General features: G+C 43.0%; 1 protein-coding gene across 1 annotated transcript in view; it reads left to right on the forward strand.

Annotated features, from left to right (window-relative positions):
• Positions 1-306: 306 nt before the first annotated feature.
• The window catches only part of Ap4e1 (adaptor related protein complex 4 subunit epsilon 1), a 59,852-nt gene continuing 37,143 nt past the window's right edge, over positions 307-23,015 (forward strand). Inside the window, exons 1-6 of the mRNA XM_028892697.2 lie at positions 307-505; positions 2,345-2,416; positions 4,970-5,093; positions 12,070-12,143; positions 18,513-18,634; positions 22,695-22,854. Of these exons, the coding sequence (XP_028748530.1) occupies positions 359-505; positions 2,345-2,416; positions 4,970-5,093; positions 12,070-12,143; positions 18,513-18,634; positions 22,695-22,854 (699 nt within the window). The 5' untranslated portion in view covers positions 307-358. The remainder of the gene's footprint in view (positions 506-2,344; positions 2,417-4,969; positions 5,094-12,069; positions 12,144-18,512; positions 18,635-22,694; positions 22,855-23,015) is intronic.

The raw sequence follows: 23,015 nt of genomic DNA on the forward strand, positions 1-23,015 counted from the left end.
CTCCAGGTGCTGAGAGCACGATAAAGAAGATGGTGGATCAGGTCTGTAATTCCTGTACCCGGAGCCTGAGGCAGGGGAATGGCATGAATTCACCATCCTACTACTTAGGGAGAGTCTAGAAAATACAAGAATACTCGAGCGCACACTTTTCACCGCCACGGGGAGCGACCTTCTTCCATGCCCCTTGAGAACTCTGCTCTCCCTCGTAGACTCGCGCTCCCCCTGGCGGTCTCTCCCGGAACGTCACCCTGCTCGCGCCGCCGCGGCGCGAATAAAGATTTCTTGTTCAAGACGCCGGAAGTGACTACGGCGGCCGGGAGGCTCAGCGCGAAGTATCCGCGCCCGCCGGGAGGCCGCGATGAGCGACATGGTGGAGAGGACGCTGACCGCGCTGCCGGGGCTCTTCCTGCAGAACCAGCTGGGAGGGCCTGCGGCCTCCAGAGCACCCTTCTTCTCCAGGCTGGGCGGCCTCATCCGCGGCGTCACTGCGCTCTCGTCCAAGCACGTAGGTGGCTGGGTCGGCAGGGCGGGGTGGGCCGGGGTGCTTGTCAGCTAGCTGGACGCGGCCGGGCGTCCGCCCCGAGCTTGGGTTTGCTGTCGGCACGGACCCCAGGGATCTGATCTGATCTGGAGGCCGGAAGACCCTGGGTGTCCCTTCTCAGCGTGAACCCGGTGTGTCGTCCACGGGAGTGCTTTGAGGACTGCATGAGCCGGCCATCTAGTGAAAAGAGCCAGTGTGGCTTGAGTCCTGGACTGTAGTCTCCTACGAAGTTTTTCTTCCCTGTTGAGTTTTAATTTAGTTCCTCTTTCTAGGAGGCATCACACACCGCAGCTGACAACCCTCACTCCCACCCCTGGCAGGGCTGTTATCTTGGCAGAACTTGAGGTTTTGGCCCAAGCTGGACCAACGTCTTGGGCAAAGACGGCCTTTGAAAACGAGTAGTTACAATAGAAGTTACTAAGTTCCCCCAAGGATTGCGTGTGGTACTGATTCAAAGCCTCAAGGAGTGTATGTCTTAAAAACATAATGTTGTGTCATAATTTCTTCAGCAGATGTTTATCTAACACAACTATGCGTTAATTAATGAGGAAAATAGTAAAACACGTTTCTTTCTAGCAAAGGACTTAGCCATCTATTTTGGGCTTAATGTAAGTACAATGTAAATGCCAGCAGAGAGGAGCAAGAGAAACAAGATGCCTTTTAAAGGTTTAAAATGTGCACGTACTTTAATTGTAAGCTGGTGTGTAGCGAGGCTGATTGGCCAGGGCTTGCTGCACAACCCACAATCATTATTGGTGTCCTTAACATATCTTCATGGTTTTCTTCTGCTAATTTGTATGAGGCCAAATAAAAAAATATGCGTATGTGTATGTACTCTGTGTGTGTGTGTGTGTGTGTGTGTGTGTGTGTGTGTATGGATGGATATGTGCACATGAGTGCAAATGCCCTCAGATTCCAGAAGAAAGTGTCTGATCCCCTAGAGCTGGAGTTTTAGGCAGATGTGAGCCAATAGTGTGGGTCTGGGAACCAAACTCTGGTCCTCTCCAAAAGCAATGTGTAGCCTTATCTGCTGCATCGTCTCTCCAGCCCTCGCTGGTAGTTTCTAATTAGCTACTTACTTTTTGGTTTTTCGAGACAAGGTTTCTCTGTGTAGTTTTGGTGCCTGTCCTGGATCTCACTCTGTAGCCCAGGCTGGCCTTGAACTCACAGAGATCCTCCTGGCTCTGCCTCCCAAGTGCTGGAATTAAAGTCGTGCGCCACCACCGCCGGGCAGCTACTTACTTAATATCAGTAACTTGGTAGCATTGTATAGCCGGGCGGTGGTGGCCCACGCATTTAATCTCGTTGGGCATTGGCAGGCGGATCTCTTGAGTTGGAGGCCAGCCTGGTCTGCAGAGTGAGTTCCAGGACAGGCTCCAAAGCTACACAGAGAAACCCTGTCTCAAACAAACAAACAAAGATAGCATTGTATTAGGCAATAGTTGGGCCTGTGTTTAAGTGCTTAGTGGGATTGTGTATGTGTGACATGACACTTGTGTCCAGGAGTCAGTTTTTTTATTGCGTCATGTGGGGTCCAGGGATTGAACTCAGGTCCTCGGGGTTGGCAGCAAGCACCTTTACCCACTGAGCCATCTCCCCACCCCCATTTTGAATTAAAAAAAAATTTTCTGCTAATCTATATATACTATCAAATGAATGCAATGAAGAGGAGTAATAGGTTAACCTGGAAATAATTCTTCCAATAATAATAACCCCCAAGGAGGGTTGTATGGGTCAGGGAATGTAACTTTTTTAAGAATGATACTCCATTTTAATGAAAATGATTATAATTGTATTTTTCAGGAAGAAGAGAAATTAATCCAGCAGGAACTGAGTAGTCTGAAGGCGACTGTTTCTGCTCCTACTACAACACTGGTATGTTGGCATAGTTCGGCACACTTGCATTTGAAGCCTGGTTCCATATCATAGGAATTTCCAGATTCACTAAGCACTCTGTGTTGGCCACTGTGAGGCTGTTTGCACATCTTCAGATTACAACCTGGTTTTGTTATCTTTTTTTTTTAATTGACATGTACTATGTCTTTATGGGGTACACTGTATCAATTCAACACAAAATGTACGCAGTGTGTAACATTTATTAGATTTGAGACTTTTAGTGTGTGTATGTATATAAACCTGTGCTTGTGTGTGCATGCCATAATGTGTGTGGAGATGAGAAAACAAGTTGTGGGCGTTGGTTCTCTCCCTACCTGTGTCCGAAGGATTGAATTCAGGTCATCACACTTGGTGGCAAAGACCTTGACTTGCTGAGCCATCTTGCTGGCCTGACACTTGTAAAAATGAGATGGGTGGTTTTTAAAAAAAAAAAATCATAAAATTTGTTTATTTTTATTTATTTGTTTATTTTTGAAGCCGAGTCTTGCTGTGTAACCCTGGCTGCCTAGAACTTACTATGTAGACCAGGGTGGCTTTGAACTCAAAAGGGTCCACTTGCCTCTGCTTCTGGGTACTGGGATCAAAAGTGTGTATCAACACACTCAGCCTGTGGAGTCTTTTGTGTGTGTTAGTCATTGTGGAAATGTTTATTCCTCTAGGAAATATCAAGGTGATAATTTTGCACAAATACATGGTCATAAACATGAATATGCGAAGTCCAAGAGAACATAAGTGTTTCTTTCTTTTTTTTTTTTTTTATAATTTATAACCCCAAATGTATTTATAAATTAGAAATGGAAAGATCTACAAATGAAATTATGAAGGTTCACCAAAGTCATTTAATCTGTCAGTTTCTCATTCATTTTTATGTCTAAATAATATTCTATTGTATGAATAAGCCACATTTTATATCTCTCCAGTATTTGATAGCTATTTGAGTTGTTTTAACTTTTTTACTATTAGCAACACACTGCTGTAAACCTTCATGTACATGTTTCATAGGTGCACATTTTCAGTAGTTTGAGGATATATTCCTAAGGGTAGAATTGTTGAGTAACAGAGTAACAATGTTTTGCATTTTGACCAACCACCAAACTGTTTTTCCAAAGTGGCACACCATTTTACAATCTCACCAAATCCTTGTTTTTAAGGCTCTGATTTTTAAGTGTTTCTTTTTGTAGTTATAATATTCAGGGAAATAAAATTCAAGACACCATTTCTCTGGTATCTTTGTACGTCTGTGTGTGTGTTGTATATATAGATATGTACATCTGTGTGCGTGCTTTGTGATACTTGATGGGTTCTTTATTCCCGTCTCCAACTCCTGGGCTCACACAGTCCTTTGTCAGCCTCCCTCCTACCTCAGTTCCTGAGTGCTAGGATGATAGGAGTGCAGCTGACTTGCAGTTTGATATTTAAAATGGAATATTTTCATTACAGAATACATTACCAACTTGTATGTTTTTGTTTGGCAAAACATTCAAATTGAATTTTTCCCCCCTGGTTTTTTGTTGTTGTTGTTGTTTTTGAGACAGTGTAGCTAGAGTTTTCCTGCCCTGCCCACAGTCAGGACAAATCTTTGTCACCCGCCAGTCCCACAGCCGCTCAGACCCAACCAAGTAAACACAGAGACTTATATTGCATACAAACTGTATGGCCGTGGCAGACTTCTTGCTAACTGTTCTTATAGCTTAAATTAATCCATTTCCATAAATCTATACCTTGCCACGTGGCTGGTGGCTTACCAGAGTCTTCACATGCTGCTGGTCATGGCTGCGGCTGGCAGTGTCTCTCCGCCTCAGCCTTCTGCTTCCCAGAATTCTCCTCTCTCCTTGTCCCACCTACTTCCTGCCTGGCCACTTGCCATTCAGTGTTTTATTTATTGACCAATCAGAGCAACAGATTTGATATACAGACCATCCCACAGCAGACAGGGTTTCTCTGTGTAGCTTTGGAGCCTGTCCTGGAACTCACTCTGTAGCCCAGGCTGGCCTCGAACTCACAGAGATCCACCTGCCTCTGCTTCCCAAGTGCTGGGATTAAAGGCGTGCGCCACCACCACCCAGGCTCCCCCTCTGATTTTTTGAGACAAAGTTTCTCTGTGTAAGTACTCTGGTTGTTCTGGAACAAGCTTTGTAGACCCGATTGGCCTCAAACCCACAGAGATCTGCCTGCTTGGTCTTCTGAGTGCTAAGAGTAAAGACCTGTGCCACCACTGCCCAGCTCAAATTGATTTTAAATGCTAACTATGATCACCATGGATGAAATTTTGTCTGAGGATCACCTCTAATCAAACTTCTCGGGTAGTTTATAGTGTCATTATCAATAAAATATTGAGCTAATTTTTTTTTTACATTAATAGTGTTGTTGGTGATTGTTAGAAGCAACTTTTATGTCTATATTGTGATATTAGACAATTGCTTTGTAATATGTATATTAGTTCATTACCAGGATAAATGGCTCCATTGTTAAAATACAGAAAAATGAAAGCATTCATTTGTTCACATAGTGATTGGCTGTTTCACTTTTCAGAAAATGATGAAGGAATGTATGGTGAGACTTATATATTGTGAAATGCTTGGATATGATGCTTCTTTTGGTTATATACATGCAATCAAGTTGGCCCAGCAAGGAAACCTCTTAGAAAAAAGAGTGGGTATGTATATGCTTAAGACTTCTGTTCTTACTGTTTTGTTTTTTAAGGTGTTAACCTCCATAAAATGATGGCTTGTATATAGTATGTCTTTAGAGTATGTTTTTTTTTCTTTTTTATAGTCCTAGGATTTTTTTATAGTTTTGGGATAGACTCTCAAGTACTAAGGCAAGTTCTCTACCACTGAGCTATATCCCAGCCCAGATTTCCAAAGCTAACACTTTAGAACACAAAGCCTATACATAAAATTAGCTTTCTTGGATATGAATCATTTTGGAGTTTGGGAAGATGAAAAGGTGCTTGATCATGTGATAGTGAGTTGCTCCATACACATATAAAACCCATTAAACCGTACATATAAAACAGGTGAGTTTCTTGTATGTAAATTGTTCTTTAGTAATTCATGCTTTAGAAGCCTATCTAATCCCATTAATTTAATGATGAGAGGCGACTATTAACACAGTTAATTGCGTTGTTTGTTTGTTTGTTTGTTTTTCGAGACAGGGTTTCTCTTTGTAGCCCTGGCTGTCTTGAACTCAGAGATCCGCCTGCCTCTGCTTCCCAAGTGCATGGGGTACCACTGCCTGATTTAGTTAATTTGCTTTTTTTTTTTTTTTTTTTTTTTTTTTTTTGGTTTTTCGAGACAAGGTTTCTCTGTGTAGCTCTTGGAGCCTGTCCCGGAACTCACTTTGTAGACCAGGCTGGCCTTGAACTTGCTACTTCTCCTGCCTCTGCCTCCCAAGTGCTGGGATTACCCATTTGCCTGGCTAAGAAATGACTTTGTAAAATAAAAACTGAAACAAACTAGAATAATTTTAAATATGCTGTTCTTACTTCCACAATACTATATACATTAGAGGTATTAAGACTTTTTTTTTTTTTTGGTCTGCAGTAATTCTTTAGGATGTTTAGAGAAATCCCTTCAAGGACTTGGATCTGTTTCCAGTGGTTTCAGGTTGTGCGAGAATCCCCAAAGGAGTCTCTGGGATAGTGTGGGATGGAGCATGGTCTTGGTCCATGAGCATGGCAATGCCCTGCTCCTAGGGATGGGCAGTCTTCCTGATGGAGGAGTGGAAGATGATAGGCCTGCAGCCTCCCCGTGCTGAGCCCAGCTCCACCCCAGACCTGCGTCTCTGTCTCCCAGATTAGCCGTGGCCTTCTCTCTCTCTCTCTCTCTCTGTCTCTCTGTCTCTCTCTCTCTCTTTCAAAAGCAGATGTCCATTGGCATCTTCCTGTCCATATTCCAAGTTAAATGTGAACTCTCCTGAGATCACTCTGTGACTCCCTCCACTGGTACCTTATGGCGATAGGTTTCTTTCCTTACTGTATATTAATGTTTCAGCTTTCAAACTCATTCATACTTTTTATAACCCTGAACTTTTTGTGTTATTGAAGAAGTCTTTATTAGTAATTTACTTGAAAATTGATTTCTTTTAAAGCTTCTCTAACGCTGGGATGTAGTTCCGGTTGGCTCTCCCCGTCTTCAGGAGGCTCGTCCTGAGGCTCTCAGGCTGGCTCCCAGGCATTTCATTTCACTGGCAGACTTGTTCCGTAGCCGAGTGCTCAGTCGTCAGGCTGTACCTTGAAAATCCCGTTCGGCAGGAGGTTCCTTTTTCTTGTTCTGGTTGTTTCTTTCTGGACTAGTCTGATGTGCAGACTGACCTCTAATTTATCATATAGCCGTGGATGACCTTGAACTTTCACCTCTCTGCTTTCACTTCCCAGATGCTAGGATTACCCCGCCCCTCCTGGCTTGTGTGAACCTAGGGTTTGGTGCTTTCTAGACACCCACCCCACAGAGTTTTCATATTTCTAAAACTTTTCTTATTCTTTTTTATGTTAATTGATTTTTTTGCCTAAATGTATGTCTGTTTGAGGGCATCAGAAGCCCTGGAACTGGACTTATAGACAGGTGTGAGCAGTCTTGTGGGTGCTGGGAATTGAACCTGGGTCCTGGAAGAGCTGCCAGCGCCCCATCTCTCCAGCTCCTCTTTTTGAAAAAGTAATTAATTAATTTTGTCTAAAACTCCCCCCCTACCCCTTACCCCCGAGACAGGGTTTCTCTGTGTAGCTTTGGTGCCTGTCCTGGAACTTGCTCTGTAGCCCAGGCTGGCCTTGAACTCACAGAGATCCGCCTGCTCTGCCTCCCGAGTGCTCTCATTTTATTTGGTTTTGTTTCTTAAGTTTTGTAATTGTTTTCTTTTCTTTTTGAGACAAGAACTCATTATATATCCCCAGCTGGCCTTGAGCTCACAGAGCTTTTACCACCAAAGTTCTAGGATTAAAGGTGTGTGCCAACATGTTTATCTGAAAAAAAATTTTTTTACATTATTGTTGAACGTTATAGGAGAAGTGAAAATCAACGTCATCTTTTTCCTTTGTAAGGGAGGTGTATTAGATATGGATATATTTGAAATGTCTAGAATTCAGCCCGGGAGGAGATGGTGATGGCAGATTCCAGATTCAGGCAGAAGTCTGATGTTTCTTTGCTTTCTTCCTTCCATGTCTTTCCTTCTTTACTTTTCATTTTTCTTCCTTCCTAAGTTTTTCAACATTGAGCTATTGAGCTTGCTTGCTTGATATCTCTCTCTCTCTCTCTCTCTCTCTCTTCTCTCTCTCTCTCTCTAGTATTCAAAGACAAGGTCTCTCTATATAATAGTCCTGGCTGTCCTAGAGCTCACTCTGTAGACCAGGCTGGCTTCAAACTCACAGAGATCTGCCTGCCTCTGCCTCCCGAGTGCTGGGATTAAAGGTGTGCACTACCACTGGCCATCTAGCTCTTTTTCTTTATTCCCTTTGTATAGTGTCTTTTTTTCAGTTGAGAAAATAGTAATACCCCCCCCTTTTTTTTTTAATATTTAAAACATGAGCTGGAAGGATGGCTCAGCAGTTGGGAGCTGGCTGCTGTCTCATAGGTCCTGAGTTCAATTCCCAGCAACCACATGGCAGCTCACAACCATCTGTAATGAGATCTGGCGCCCTCTCTGGCCTGCAGATGTACATGCAAACAGAACACTTGTACATGAAATACATAAATAAGTAAATAAGTCTTTAAATATGTAAAACAATTTTAGTGTCTTTATTGTGTGTGTGTGTGTGTGTGTGTGTGTGTGTGTGCGCGCGCGTGCGCGCGTGTGTGAGAGAGAGAGAGCATGCCACAGCATGTTTGTGGGGGTCAGAGTCAGTTCTCTTCCTGCTGTGACACCCTTCTTAGTGGTAGCTATATTGTTAAGGACTCCAGAAGCAGAAGTAAGTGGCTGCCCATTATGTGCCCCACACCACAGTCCCACATACAGGTGGATAACTTACATGGCTCCATTTTGAGATTCTCTGCAGTGGTAGGGGAGGGGCTAGAAACAAACATAGAAGTTAGTAGTTATAATGGTAAAATTACATGCGGGACTGTGGACCATGTGTTGTTCTCATATAGTCAGGCCCAGGAGAATCAGTGGAGACTCAGTTTCCCTGCATTCTGAGTCTGTGCGGAGAATACATATCAAACCACACAGTAGAGTTAGTTCTATAGAACATCTGTAAATATTGAAGGCTAGAATTTAGTTAGACTTAACTTTGGTCCAGCCAATTTTTGTTTTGGCTTCCTTTGGCAAAAAGATGGGACTTCAGCCTACTCTCTTGTTACCTGGCTGAGCACTGTGTTGGCATAGATAGGAATTCTTGAAAACAACAGGTAATTGAAAATACTGGGGCTGGTGGTAGTTGCAGATGTCTTTAATCGCAGCTCTCGGGAGACAGAGGCAGATGGATCTCTCTGAGTTTTGAAGCTAGCCTTCTCTGAGTAGCAAGTCCCAGGCTAGCCAGAGCTATATCGAGAGATCTTCTCTCAAAAAACAAAGAAACAACAATAAAAAAAAAAAAATCCAAAAGAGAAAGATAATACTGGGTAGTTGGTGGTGTCTTAATTTGCTTTGTACTGCTGTGGTAAATCTAACTGTATTAGTTGGGGTTCTTAGTTATAGGAACCGAACTGATAGGATGAATATTTTATGTAGGACTTATTGGCATGGCTCTCAGGCTGTGGTTCACCCAATCCAACAGTGGCAGACTCCTGACAGAAAGGCCAGAATCTGCCAGTTGTTCAGTCCCAAGGCTGATGTCTTAGCCAATCTTTAGTCTTTGTTGGAATCCCAAAGAAGCAGGTTCTAATATCATCAAGGTAATGCCTTAGTGACAGGATTGATGAGCTTGTCAGTGAGGGTGAGGGCAAGCAGGCAAGAAGCCAAAATGTCCTTCTTTGGTTTCCTTTTATGGAGGTGTACCAGGAGATAGGCCCAGATTTAGGGTGGGTCTTCTCACCTCAAATGCTCCAATCAAGAAAATCTCTCGGGAGGCAGAGGCAGGCGGATCTCTGTGAGTTCGAGGCCAGCCTGGTCTACAAAGCGAGTTCCAGGAAAGGCGCAAAGCTACACAGAGAAAAAACCCTGTCTCGAAAAACCAAAAAAAAAAAAAAAAAAGAAAAGAAATCTTTCCCAGGTGTGTCCAGCTGCTTGGGTTTAGTTGATGACAGATTTCATCAGGCTGATAACAAAGATGAGCCATCACACTAACCAAAGGCAACGTGGGGAGGGAAAGGTTTGTTTCCATGGTCTGTCACTGAGGGAAGTCAGAGCAGGAACTCAAGGCAGCAGCTAAAGCAGAGAACATGCAGGAGTCTGCCTACTGCTTGCTCCGCCATGACTTGCTTACCCTGCTTTCTCATAGCACTCAGAACCACCTGCCCAGAGGTGGTACCGCCCCAGTGGCCTGGGCCCTGCCACATCAGTTATTGATTAAGAAAATGCCCCCACAGACTTGCCTCCAGGCCAGTCTGCTGGAGGCCCTTTCTTAGTTGAGGTCCCCCTTCCCAGATGACTAGCTTTTGTCAATCCACAGAAAGGCTAACCAGCATAGGTGGTGTGATTACTTGAAGAGCTGTTGCTACATTTTGATTTTTAGACTTCACATACTTTTTTTTCATTTCCAACTTTATTTTTGCATCATGTACTGATCTCTGCTTCTTGCCTAACAATACAATGTGATCAGCTGCCTCCAGTTCCTGCCATGTCTTCTCTACCATGATGACCTGCCCTCAGATTGTGAGCCCAAACCAACCCTCCTTCCTCCCTCCCTCCCTCCCTCCCTCCCTCCCTCCCTCCCTTCCTTCCTTCGTTTCGTTTTGAGACACAGTCTCACTATATAGACCTGGCTGACCTTGAACTTTCTGTAGAGGCCAAGCTGCCCTTGAACTTCATAGCTATCCACCTGCCTCTGCCTACTGAATATTGGGATTAAAAGCATGTACCACCACACCTGGCTTTAAGTTGCCTTATTAGATATTTTGTTCCAAGCTTTAAGTAGCATTTTTCCCCCAGAACTGAGGACCGAACCCAGGGCCTTGTGTTTGCTAGGCAAGCGTTCTGCCACTGAGCTAAATCCCCAACCCCTTAAGTAGCTTAAAAAAAAAAAACCAGTGTGTTTGTTTTATGTGTATGTTTTGTTTGCATGTATGTGTGTGCACTGTGTGCACGCCTAGTGTTGGTGGAGGCCAGATTGCTGTCACTTCTTACTAGCCCAAATGCTGGGATTGCAGGCTTATATCAATATGCTCAGTTTTATGTAGTGCTGGGAATTAAATCCAGGACTTCGTGTATGCTAGGCACACCCTCTACCAACTCAGCTGCATCCCTAGCCCAGTACCTCATTCCTAGTCATATCAGATATACTCTATATTCATACTTAATTGTTCTTTGTTACATCTATTTGTTAAATTCCAGAGCATCTTTTTCTTTATTCTTTGTCAAAACAGGATGTTTGGTAATAGAATTAAGGTTTCTTTAATATGACCTTTGAACTACTTTATTGACTTTGGTGTTGGTGACTTGGCTGTGGGTGATACCTTAGCTGAACAGGTGAGTTCTGAGCAAGAAGACTTTGCTTCTGTTGTTAGAGCCCCTGGCCTAGTCAGCGTTTTCCTCCCTTGTAGGAGTAACAGCTTTCCCCTCCATCACTGAAAAAATTGCAGTCAGTTCTGCTGCTCCTTTGTGGCTGTGAGACTGGAAGCTGCTAATGGTTTCCCATGTTGGACAGTGGACCAGATGCACAGTTCCTGGGAGTGTTAGGGATCGCCACCATTGGTGTCTATTGAAAGGGCTGGAAGAGCTGAGAAGAAAGGAGAGTGAGGATGAGAGCTATGGAATCAGGCCATGGGGACGGACTGGTCTGGGCGTGAGTCCTGCTTCCATCATGTCATAGCTAGAGACTTTGACCTCATCACCTCACTGGCACAGTAATCACACTTACATCACAGGGTTGTTTGCAGCATTAAATGAGGCAAGGCTTGTAGAGTTATTGACACATAGTAACCAATAAATACCATTGACAATGTGAAAAGTGGCCAGAAATGCCATAAAGCACATGGATTCCATGTTCACTGTATTTGTCATGATGCCTTATATTCATTCCTCCATCTTAAAACATAATGTTTAAATAGAAATGCTTGTTTAAGACAGTGAGTACATTTAATGTGGTAGACAGTGTGTCTTTCCTCAACTGGTACTTACTTAACACTGTCTTCAAGTTGAGAAAATAAGATATGAGTAACATTGTATCAGGTTTTAGATAGTTCATATGATAATGTAAATAAATCATCAGTGACTGATGCTAACTTAATGACTTAAGTTTTTGAATAATTCTGTGTTTAGCTCTAAGATAGAGAATTTTTTGATTGGTATTAGAAAGATTTTCACTAGAACTCCTTCATAGGTCTTGTAAGAACCTGTAGTTTTGAGTGTGCAGGATGAAGGACGCCTGGAATCTTCTTAGAAGAGGATGTTAATCGTGTATTTTACACTTTGTTGTTATAGTACCTATAACTGATATGTTTCACACTTAAAACTTGGGGTAGATTATTGCTTTAACTTACTAGGAAAGGAATTTTTTGGGGATATGTAGTAATGAAAACTTTTCCTTCATTTTTTATTAGGTTATTTGGCTGTTTCTTTATTTCTACATGAAAGTCATGAACTTTTGCTTCTCCTTGTGAATACAGTGGTAAAGGTACCGTATCTATTGTATGCTGGTTAACATGAAGTCTACTGTCGTCATATGACATTTCTAGTCATAGTTACTTAAGTAATTTTGAAACTGTAGGTTTACTTATGGAATCGACTTAGAAATAGTTTATTTTTTTGATACTTTTTTTTTTTTTTTTTTTTTTTTTTTGAGACAGGGTTTCTCTGTGTAGCTTTGCGCCTTTCCTGGAACTCACTTGGTAGCCCAGGCTGACCTCAAACTCACAGAGATCCGCCTGCCTCTGCCTCCCGAGTGCTGGGATTAAAGGCGTGCGCCACCACCGCCTGGCGATACTTATTTTTTTTAATTATATGTATGTGTAATGGGTGGAGGTCAGAAGAGAGCCTCGGATCCTTTGGAGCAGCATTACAGGCAGTTGTCAGCTGCCTGGCATAGGCCCCGGGACTAACTCCAGTTCTCTGCAGGATCTACCATTGATATGTCTTTAGCATCTAGAAGGGATTTCTCTTGTCTGTTTTTGTTTTTTACACTCTGGTTGGTTTGGAGCTCACTATGTAGACCAGGCTGGTGCCAGACTCACAGAGATCTGCCTGCCTTTGCCTACTGAGGGCTGGGATTGAAGGTGTGCACCACCACTGCCTGGCTATTTTTTGAGAGTAGGCCTCTGGTATACAAGGTTGGCCTCCTGGATCCTCCCCTCCTGAGTGATAAGATTGCAGTGTGCACCATTACAACTGGTTTATGACATTGTGGATTGTGAACCTAGGGCTTTGTACATGCCAGACAAGCACTCTACCAACAGAACTGCATCTCTGGCTGTTTTATTTTTCTTAACATGTGTGTGTGTGTGTGTGTGTGTGTGTGTGTGTGTGAGAGAGAGAGAGAGAGAGAGAGAGAGAGAGAGAGAGAGAGAGAGAGAGAGAGAGAGAGAGAGAAAACACTATAAGGACCTTTCTGTTATTCTCCCCACTCCACCCTTCTTTCTGAAACAGGATCTCATGAATCTCAGACTGGCCTCAAACTCACTCTGTAGCTGAAGATGGCATTGAACTCCTGATCCTCCTGCCTGTACCTCCACAGTGAAGTAGGAATATAGGCATACGCTGCCTGGCTTATGACATTTTCATACAAGTATATACTGTATGTTGAGCCTGAAAGGGTTTATCAGTCTGAGAGTTTTCTGGTGGGGTCTTTAGATTTTATTATGGATAGAATCCTATCTGTAAATAAGGGTACTTTGGGTTTCTTCCTTTTGTGTTTCTGTCTTTATTTTCTTTTCTTGCTTATTGTTTTGAGGTCTTCCACATTTAATATAATGCTGGCTTTAAGTTTGCCATATATAGTCTTTATTGTGTTCCTTCTATTCCTAGTCTCTTTGAGACTTTTATCATGAAGAGATGTTGGATTTTGTCAGAATTCTCCTTTATATTTAGATGATCCTGTGATTTCTGTCTTGTGTCCACTTATGTGATGTATTCAGTATTAATTTGCAGATGTTGAACCATCCTGCACCTCAGGAATGAAACTGACTTGATTATAGTGCATGATATTTTGATTTGTTCCTGGATTTGATGTGTTAGGTTTTGTGTGTTTGTTTTAGACAGGGTCTCCCTATGTTTCAAACCCTGGCTGGCCTGGTCACAAAGTTCTGCCTGCTTCTCCCTCTTGCATGCTGGGATTAAAATGTGCTCCACCATACCTGACAGTTTGCAAGTGTTTTATTAAGAACTTTGACATCTGTTTTCATCAGAGGAATTAGTCCTTGATTTCTTTTCGTGTCCTGTGAGGTTTCATAAAGAGAGTTTGGTAGCATCTCTTCCTTTTTCTCTTCTGGAATAATTTGAGAAAGTTTAGTCCTACATAGTTGTTAAAGGTCTGGTAGAGTTAATCTGTGACTCCTGAACTCACAGAGATCTACCTGCCTCTGCCTCCTGAGTGCTTGGATTAATTAGGAGATTTTATTTATTACTGCTTCAGTCCTGTTGCTTGTTGTAAATATATTTAAATTATCTCATCTTGGCTTCATTTTGATAGGTATGGATCTAGAAATTTATTTATTTCAATTAATTAATTTATTTTTATTTTATGTACATTGGTGTTTTGTTATGGGTGTCGGGCCCCCTGGAACTGGAATTACAGGTCCCAGGGATTGCACTAAGGTAGGCTTTATAGTTTCAGAGTTAGAGTCCATGATGCAGAGCACAGGCGTGCTGGCAGGAACAGCTGAGAGCTCATATCCTGATCCACAACCCTGAGGAAGAGCATGCACTGGGAACATCAAAGCCCAGCCCCAGTGACACACCTCTTCCAGAAAGGCCTAATCCTTCCCCAACAGTTTGACCAACTGGGGACAAAACTTTCAAATATATGAGCTTATGGGGGTCATTATTGTCCTGACACCACAGTGTTTCTTGTAGCATTTAGTATATCTTCTGCATATTTGGTGTTTGAGGTGTAAGATGAAATCAGAAGGTTGTTTTCTGGCCTCCTCTGTTTGGTACCCTAAATGCCTCCTATACCTGGGCAATCTTTTTCCTTAGGTTTGGAAATTTTCTGCTGTAATTATATTGAATATGTTTCTATGCCTTTCTTTTAATGCCTGTAATTTATAGATTTTTGTTTTTTCATTGTGTCCAACAGATACTGAATGTTCTGCTTATACTTATCATTTTGTATTTGTTGTAATCTGAATGTTCCAATTCCTGTACCCTGTTATTCTTCAGGCCCTGCTACTCTGCCCTCCCCTTTATCTATTCTGTCAGTGAGACTTTCCATGGAACTTCTTATTTAAAGACTTAATTGCATTTTGCATTTGCAATATTTCAATTTAGTGTTTTTCAGAATTCCACTTTTATACCTTGTGTTGATGTCTTCATTTCATTCAGCATTTTGTATTTTCTTGAGATTCATTCATAGTTTACATTTGTCCTCTTCTTGGTTTTAAGAATATAATCATTCTTTTGAATTCTTTGCTTGGGATTTCATCTAACCCACTCTGTTTTGAGGCCACTAATGTGGCTTAGCAATTTTTGGAGGGGTTCTGTTGCTTTGGTTCTTCGTGGTCCTGGAGTTTTGCAGCATCGGGGTCGGTGGCTGGATTTCTGTTTGTTTTTTGTTTTTTCTTTCTTTTTCATTATTTTTTTTCTATTATCAGCTTGATACAGTATAAATTCTTATCCTAATAGTGAAGTGTTTCACTGAGACTTGCCCAGTAATTGAGTAAAACCAAAACTTATTCTAAGCCACAGTCATCCTAGGGTTCCCCCTGCTAGGTAGCCTCTCTGGATCCGTGGGTTGCAGTCTGATTATTTTTTGCTTTATGTCTAGAATCCACTTATGAGTGAGCACATACCATGTTTGTCCTTTTCGGTGGATTTCTGTCTATAAATCACCCTACTGTTGCTTGCGGTCTTCAAGAGAGACGAGGCCGCATAGTAGGGCTGAAGTACCCTTTCCTCTGCACTAGAGTCAATTCTCAGTCCTCACCATGGAGAATTCCATCTGCAGGAAACAGTGGCTGTCGGTGGGTAGACCCACTGTGAGTACGCAGTAATTGAACCCGGAGAGGGCTGTGTGTACTACCATAGCAGTTACTGTGGCTATGAATGAAAAACATTGAGGTTACTGATTAGTATTGGGGTGATGGAAAAAATAAAGGAGGGAAAAGTAAAGGGAAGTGGGGAGCAGCAGGAACAGGGGCAGAGCTGGGGAGGAGAGTTTTGACTAAACATTGAATGGAAAGGGGAAGGTTTAAAAAAGGCAATCAGATAATATAAAACACTGTTAGGAGTCTGAGACAGAGATGCCACAAATGACACCAGCCCACGTTCTTTAGGAAAGCCTGTGAAAAGGAAGTGCAAAGGGAAAGAATAGAGAAAGTTAGACTTGGCCTGCCTAAATTGACATTGGGTATTAAATAAAGGGGGAGTAAATGTAAGTGGAGAGAGCTGGTTGGGATGTCTGAGTGCAATCCTGCCTGCTGGCTGGTCCCAGTTTCTTCCCATGTTCCTCCTTGGGCTCCCAGATGCCGGTCACACCTGTGGGCAGTACTTCAAGAGTCCATCTGGGGACCACTGTGAGATGGCTAAGTCTGTAAAGGGCTTAGCTTGCAAGCCTGAGGAGTGAGTTCTATTCCTGGAGCAGCTCACAGAGGCCAGGAGAGAACTGACTCCACACCGTTGTCCTCCGGCCTCTGCACACATGCATGCACACACTGCTCCTCTCTCCTCACACATCATACACAGGATTTTTAAAAAGGAGTCAAGAAAAAGACCCATTTTTTGATAGTTCACCATACTTCTGGGCTGTCTCTTTCAGTGTCCAGCTCAACTTTGAAACCCTTGTCTAGGTTCCCCACAGACTCTAGTTCTGATGAGGTTTCCGGTTGGCTGAACACTCTACAAATACGATTCAGTTTCTTCTCTGCAGTGCAGAGCTGTTCTGCTGGCCAGATTCAGCAGCTAGTCCTGTAATACCTGCTCAAAATTTGTTGATAGTGTGGCTTGCCCAGAACCTCTCTTACCTCCACACCTTTTGTCTTCTGTCCCCCTGACACACACACACTTTAACATGTATGTTTCTGAGAGTGTAGTGCAGATTTTCTGAGGCTCTCTGTTCTAACTTCTGGTCTGGTCATTCTCTTAAATTGGGCGGGGAGAGCTCCCCAGGCCCTCCATGACAGAGTCTGGACTTTCTCCTTGTTCTGTTTTATAAAGTTTCTTTTACTTTGCTGTTAAACCAGAATTTGGGGCCATTGCCCGGTTCTGAGTGCTTTCCCTGGTTGATTCTTTGGAGAATCTAGCAGAACTTGTCTGTTGTCCACCATTTTCTAAAAGCCTCAAGCCTTCCTGTTTATTACCTATCACACTTTTCATATGTGAGAATGTGTGTGTGCTCTTTTCTGAATTTAAAGCCATGCTATACACGCGTGTATGTGTGTGTGTGTGTGTGCGTGTATATATATATATACACACACACACACACATATAAGGTGTGTGTGTGTGAGTGAGTGAGAGAAAGAGAGATTGTACATGAATGTGTGTGCATGTGGAGACCATAGGTTGATATCAGGTTTTATTCTCGATTGCTCTCCAGTTTACTAAGATATAAATTGGTTTATTTGGTTATTTATTTATTTATTGTGTGTGTATCTTGGGGATTGAACTCAGGTCGTCAGGACACGGACACACACACACACACATACACACACACACACACACACACCAATAACTCAATTTGTTTAAGTTTGAAAGGGGAGCTGAGGAGACGGTGTGTCCAGTGCAAGCAGGAGGACCCAGGTCTGACCCCAGCACCGTATAAAAGCTGAGCAGGATGACACCGTCTACACTTTCTTATAATTTTCTTTAATTAAGTTTATTTATTGTGCGTATCTCCTGGGGACTGAACTCAGGTCCTCAGGCTTGTTGGCAGGTATTTTTACCCACTGAGCCATCTTGCTGTCCCACCTTTTTCACTGACTAACTGGCTAACCATGAACTCCAGGCATTCTCCTATCTCCTCCTGCCCAGTGTGGGGTGACAGACAAATGTGTCATCATCATCATCATGCCTGTTCTTGACATGCGTGCTGGGGTCAGACTCAGGTCCTCATACTTGTGCACCATCTCCCCAGCTCCTTTCACTCTTGGAAAAGCTATTTGTTAGTGTGTGTGCATGCGTGCGTGCGTGCATGCGTGTGCGCGTGCAGATATTCACATGCTGTGGCATGCACGTGGAGGTCAAAGGACAACCTTTGGGAACTGGTTCTCTCCGACATTGCTGAGGCAGGATCTCTTGTTTCTGTCATGCTGCAAACTCCAGGCTAGCTGGCCTGTGAGCTTCTGGGCATTTCCCCCATTTCAGCATCCCATCTTACCACAGCACTGGTGTTAGAGATGCTTACCACGTCTGACTTTTTGTGTGGGGTCTGGAGATCAAATTTAGATCGTCATTGCTTAGTAAACAATTTCTTTTACCTGCTGAGCCACCTTAACCAGCCTTCTTTCAAACTTTTAGAAATATATTTAAAAGTTTATTGGATCACTCTATAGACTATATGCATGTATAAGTATGTATGAGCACATACTTTTTGTTGTATAAATTGTAAAGCTCCACTTATGTTAACTAGAAAAGTTTGTAAAGTTGTTTTATTAGTTTGGAAAAGTTTGAGGGCTGTAACAAAGGAGACTGTTTGGGCTTGTGGCCAGTCAGCTGCCTTTGATTATTACAGCAAATGAAACCAGGGCGGGGGGCGGTGGGGGGGGGGTGTACTTTGTAGGTGCTGAGGCAGGTGCGAATGTCTAAGTTGATTATAAAGTTGGGGAAAATTACTACGTAAGCAGGGTTGCTGTGGTGTTAAGCTTGTGTAGACTGACTTCTTTCTTACCGATGGCAGGACCTGCAGAGCACTAATCTGGTAGAAGTGTGTATGGCACTTACTGTTGTCAGCCAGATTTTCCCTCGAGAGATGATTCCAGCTGTTCTTCCATTAATAGAAGATAAACTTCAACATTCTAAGTAAGTCAGTTATTTTGACACAGTTGTCTATACTATATATTTCAAAACAAAAATTAATTTGAGTGTATATTTTATTTATTCTCTCACAATTCCATACATCTGTACAATGTATCTTGATCATATCCACCTCTGACTCCCTCGACCCTTCCCAACACATCCTCTTCACCTTCATGTCTTTTCCCCCTTCTTCTAATAATACTAATAACAACAACAACCTCCTGAGTCCAGTTAGTGCTACCCAGATATGTATGGGTGTTGAACCAGAACATGAGCAACCTAATAGTGGCCATGTCCCAAAGAAACATGACTCCCACTCTCCGACAGCCGTCAATGCCAGTAGTTTCTCAGCTAAGGCTGGGGCCTTTTGAGCCTTTCTACTGTTCATGCTGCAATGTTAACTGCCTTCATTTTGTGCAGGTTTATATAGGTAGCCAGAGCTACAGTGAGTTCATGGGGCAATGACCATGTCATGTCTAGAAGATGGTCTTTCTCAGTATTCCTCCTCATCCTCAACTCTTACATTCTTTCCTCCTCCTTTTCCAAGATGTCCCCTGAACCTTGGGAGGATGGTGTTGGTGATGTAGATGTTCTGTTTAAGGCTGAGTCACTTTTCTCAGCACTTTGACCAGTTAGAAGTCTCTGCATTAACCACTGCTCTGCTGCAAAAAAGTTTTTCTAACTAAGGTTGAGAAAAGCACTAATTTCTGGGTATAAACATAATATTTAGAAGACAGCTTGCCAATGTGTCCATTTAGCAAAATAATAGTAGTAGGTTCTGTCATGGGGCCTGTGACCCCCAAACATAGACTTTTGACCAGGTTTACAGTACCAGGCATCAATACCCTCCTGTGGACCAGGCCTCCTATCCCATTAGAGGGTGGCTGGACACCCTTATCAGTCATGCCGCTATTTCACTGGCACACTTGTCGGGTCAGGATTGGTGCATAGGGCCTGCCTCTGTGTAGACCACTGGTGACTTTTCTCCCCCAGTGCCTGCATGACACTTCCCAGCACTGTTGTTTTAGTCAGAGTTCTCTAGAGGAACAGAACCAATGGTGCGTGTGTGTACGTGTACACACACACACACACACACACACACACACACACACACACACACGTATATACTGTACATACACATGCATATATTTTAAAGACTTTTTTATTATGTGTATGTAAGTATGTATGTATGTAAGTATGTATGTATGTATGTATGTATGTATGTATGTATGTATGTATGTGTCTGCATGTGGGTATGTACAAGTAAGTGCAGGTGCCAACAGAGGCCAAAGGTGTTAGATCTCCTGGAGCTAGAATCTCAGGTAGTTGTGAGCTGCCTGACTTGGGTGCTGGGAATTGAACTTGGGTCCTCAGGAAGGTTAAGAACAGTACATGCACTGGGCATGGTAGTGCCATGCCTTTGATGCCAACACTTGGGAGGCAGCAGCTGGTGGATCTCTGAATGCAAGGCCAGCCTGATCTACAAAGGGAGTTCCAGGATAACCAGGGTTGTTGTTACACAGAGAAACCCTGTCTCTAAAAACCATTAAAAAAAAAAAAGAAAGAAAGCAGCACATGCTCTTAACCACTGAGGGATCTCTCCAACCATATATATACACACATATACATACATGTTTAGTATAAAATTATTATTATTAAAGAATTTAAGAAGTCAGCTTTAAAATAATAACAATAGCTACTGAAAATTGAGAACCTGGTAATTACTCAGTCCTTGAAATTGGGTGCTTCATCAGTCAGAATAGTCGTCCCACAGTGAGAGAGGGTAGAATTGGGAAACAACAGGGAAAACGTGACCCATAGTCTCTCACTTGAAAAGGCAAGGTGCCTCAGTGATCCCAGTCTGGTGCTGAAGCCCAGAAGGTTCCTGGAGAATCCCTGATCCTAGTTCACGATGAAAGTTTGGAAATGCTGGTTCTGCGGTTAGCAAGGGAATCGGCAGTAGCTGCAGCGGCTGTGCCCTTTTGATCTGGGCTGCTACACCCAGGTAGCAGCCCCGAACTGCGGTGGGCCCGCCCTCCCACAGGAGTCCAGGCAGTCAGGACACTCCTTCAGATGAGGCTCCATACTCAGGTGACTCTGATTTGTGGCAAGTGGACATCAAAAGCAGCTGTACTGTGAAAGTTAGCCATCAGGAGAAAGTTTCCCAGTCTTAATCAAGAGTTTACCATTTGTGTACACAGAACACAATGTGATACTATTTTAGAACGTTAAATATACTTCTTAAAACAGATGAAATAGATGATGTATAAGAGGGAATAAACCCAGATCTCTAACAGTCTGTAGGTAAAAAGTGTTTTTATCAAGCATGTGTAGGATCGGGAGCTGAGGTGTGGCTTGGTTGATAAAGTGCATGATGGGCAAACAGGAGCGAGCACTCAGCAAAGGGCTGGACACAGCAACACAGCAAGTTCCCGTAACCAAGTGTGTGGGCCCTCAGCAGCACGGTTGTCCCACGTAGTTATGGTAAACCAGGAGCAATAGCAATGGCCTGTGTTGTTTGGGGGCCTTTGGGACCTTCCTGACCAACAGCTCCTAATAACCCCTGTTTTCGGGGAAAAGTGTTGCCTGCTGCTACAGGGTACCTCAGTTCAAACCCTTCCTTCTAAACTACGTATTTTAATTAGCTTACAGAGCTGTAGGTTTCCGTAAGCCTTGAGAAGGGCTTGCTGTAATGGCGGCTCCCGCCTGGTACTGTGAACCTAGTCACCAGCTCCTGTCTCAGGAGGCCATGGCCCTATGGGGGAAATGGACTACAGTTGTTTTCCTAAATGGACATGTTGTTAAGCTCTCGATATATGTTTATGTTTACCCCTTTTTTCTAATTTAGAATTATGGGTATTCATGTGTGTCCTATGTGGGTATATGCTTCTTAGTGTAGGTGTCCACAGAGGCCAGAGGCTTCAGATGCCCCTGGAGCTGGAGTTACAGGTGGTTGTGAGCCATCCATCTTGGGTGCTGGGATTTGAACTTGGGTCTTTCACATGTCTGGTATGTATGATTTTCTGAGTCAGTCTACAGCACTAAAGCACAATAACAAAACACAAAATCAAAACCAACCAAAGAAATAAAAAACTAGGATATTGTAGCATTCAAAAATGAAAAAACTGCCTCATTTTTGCTGCATGTTTGGTAGGCATAATCTGCTACAGATGGAGTGTGATTCTGTCTTATACTTCACCTTATTATTGAGAGGCTTTAAAACGTCCAGAAGAAGAGGAGAAAGAGTGTTTTATCCACGTGCCCCCATGCTTCCCTGTCACCGCAATATTTGGAGTATGCTTGCCTTTTATAGGAAACAAATTTTTATCTTTATTTAATGAAGAGACAAAAACAGAATCAAGAGATCACAGAATTTATTTCTCTTGTTTTAACTGATTACAAAAGTAGCCTATGCTGTTACTGAAAGTTCTGTAATTAGGGGTATTTATAACTGATAGGCAGTTAAAGTTTCTTTTGGGCATAGTGGTTTGTACCTGTATTTGTCACATTGTGGAGGCGGAGGCAGGAAGATCGTGCATTGGAGACCAGCCTGGGCTGTGTAGTGAGACCCGTCTCATAAACAGTAACTTCAAAGAGACTGAGGGGAAGGCTCAGTTGCCAGTGTGCTTGAGGTGTTACCGTGAAGCCCTGAGTTTGGCTCCTAGCACCTCCGTAAAAGCCAGGCCTGTCAGCATGCACCTGCAATACTAGTTAGTGCTGGAGAGCGGAGGCAGGGCGGGCCCCAGGGCTGTGTGGCCAGCCAGGCTGGTGAAGTTGAGTCAGCAAGCTCCAGATGAAGGAAGATGTGACCCCGCCTCAAAAAAGAGAGTGATAGAGGAAGATAACCGATATCAACCTGGCCTCTACACACACACACACACACACACACATGTATTTCTCCACAGTCTTCCCTCCCCTGAGAGGAGGTCTCTTGAAATCTTACTTCTTACCAAGAAGTAAGATTTTTATCTTTTTCATACTTTTCTGCATTAGAATAAAATAATTAGTAGTAGATACTTGATGGCCCAGGTTGCCTTGTTTATATTTCATTTTTTATCCTTAGGGAGATTATACGAAGAAAAGCAGTTCTGGCATTATACAAATTTTACCTCATTGCCCCTAATCAAGTACAGCATATCCATACTAAATTTCGGAAAGCACTTTGTGACAGAGATGTTGGGGTCATGGCTGCCTCTTTGCATATATACCTTAGGATGATTAAGGTAAGTTGGCAATTTTAGCATGTGCTCAGTCGTTACCATTGTAACAATATCACTATAGAATTAGAAGAAAATGAAGATATTTCAATAAAATGGTGAATACTTTATACCACTGTCAGGCTGGAGAGATGGCCCAGAGGGTAAGAGTGCTTGTGCACAAACAG

Source organism: Peromyscus leucopus, chromosome 4 (assembly GCF_004664715.2).
Source record: "Peromyscus leucopus breed LL Stock chromosome 4, UCI_PerLeu_2.1, whole genome shotgun sequence".
Lineage (NCBI taxonomy): Eukaryota > Metazoa > Chordata > Mammalia > Rodentia > Cricetidae > Peromyscus > Peromyscus leucopus.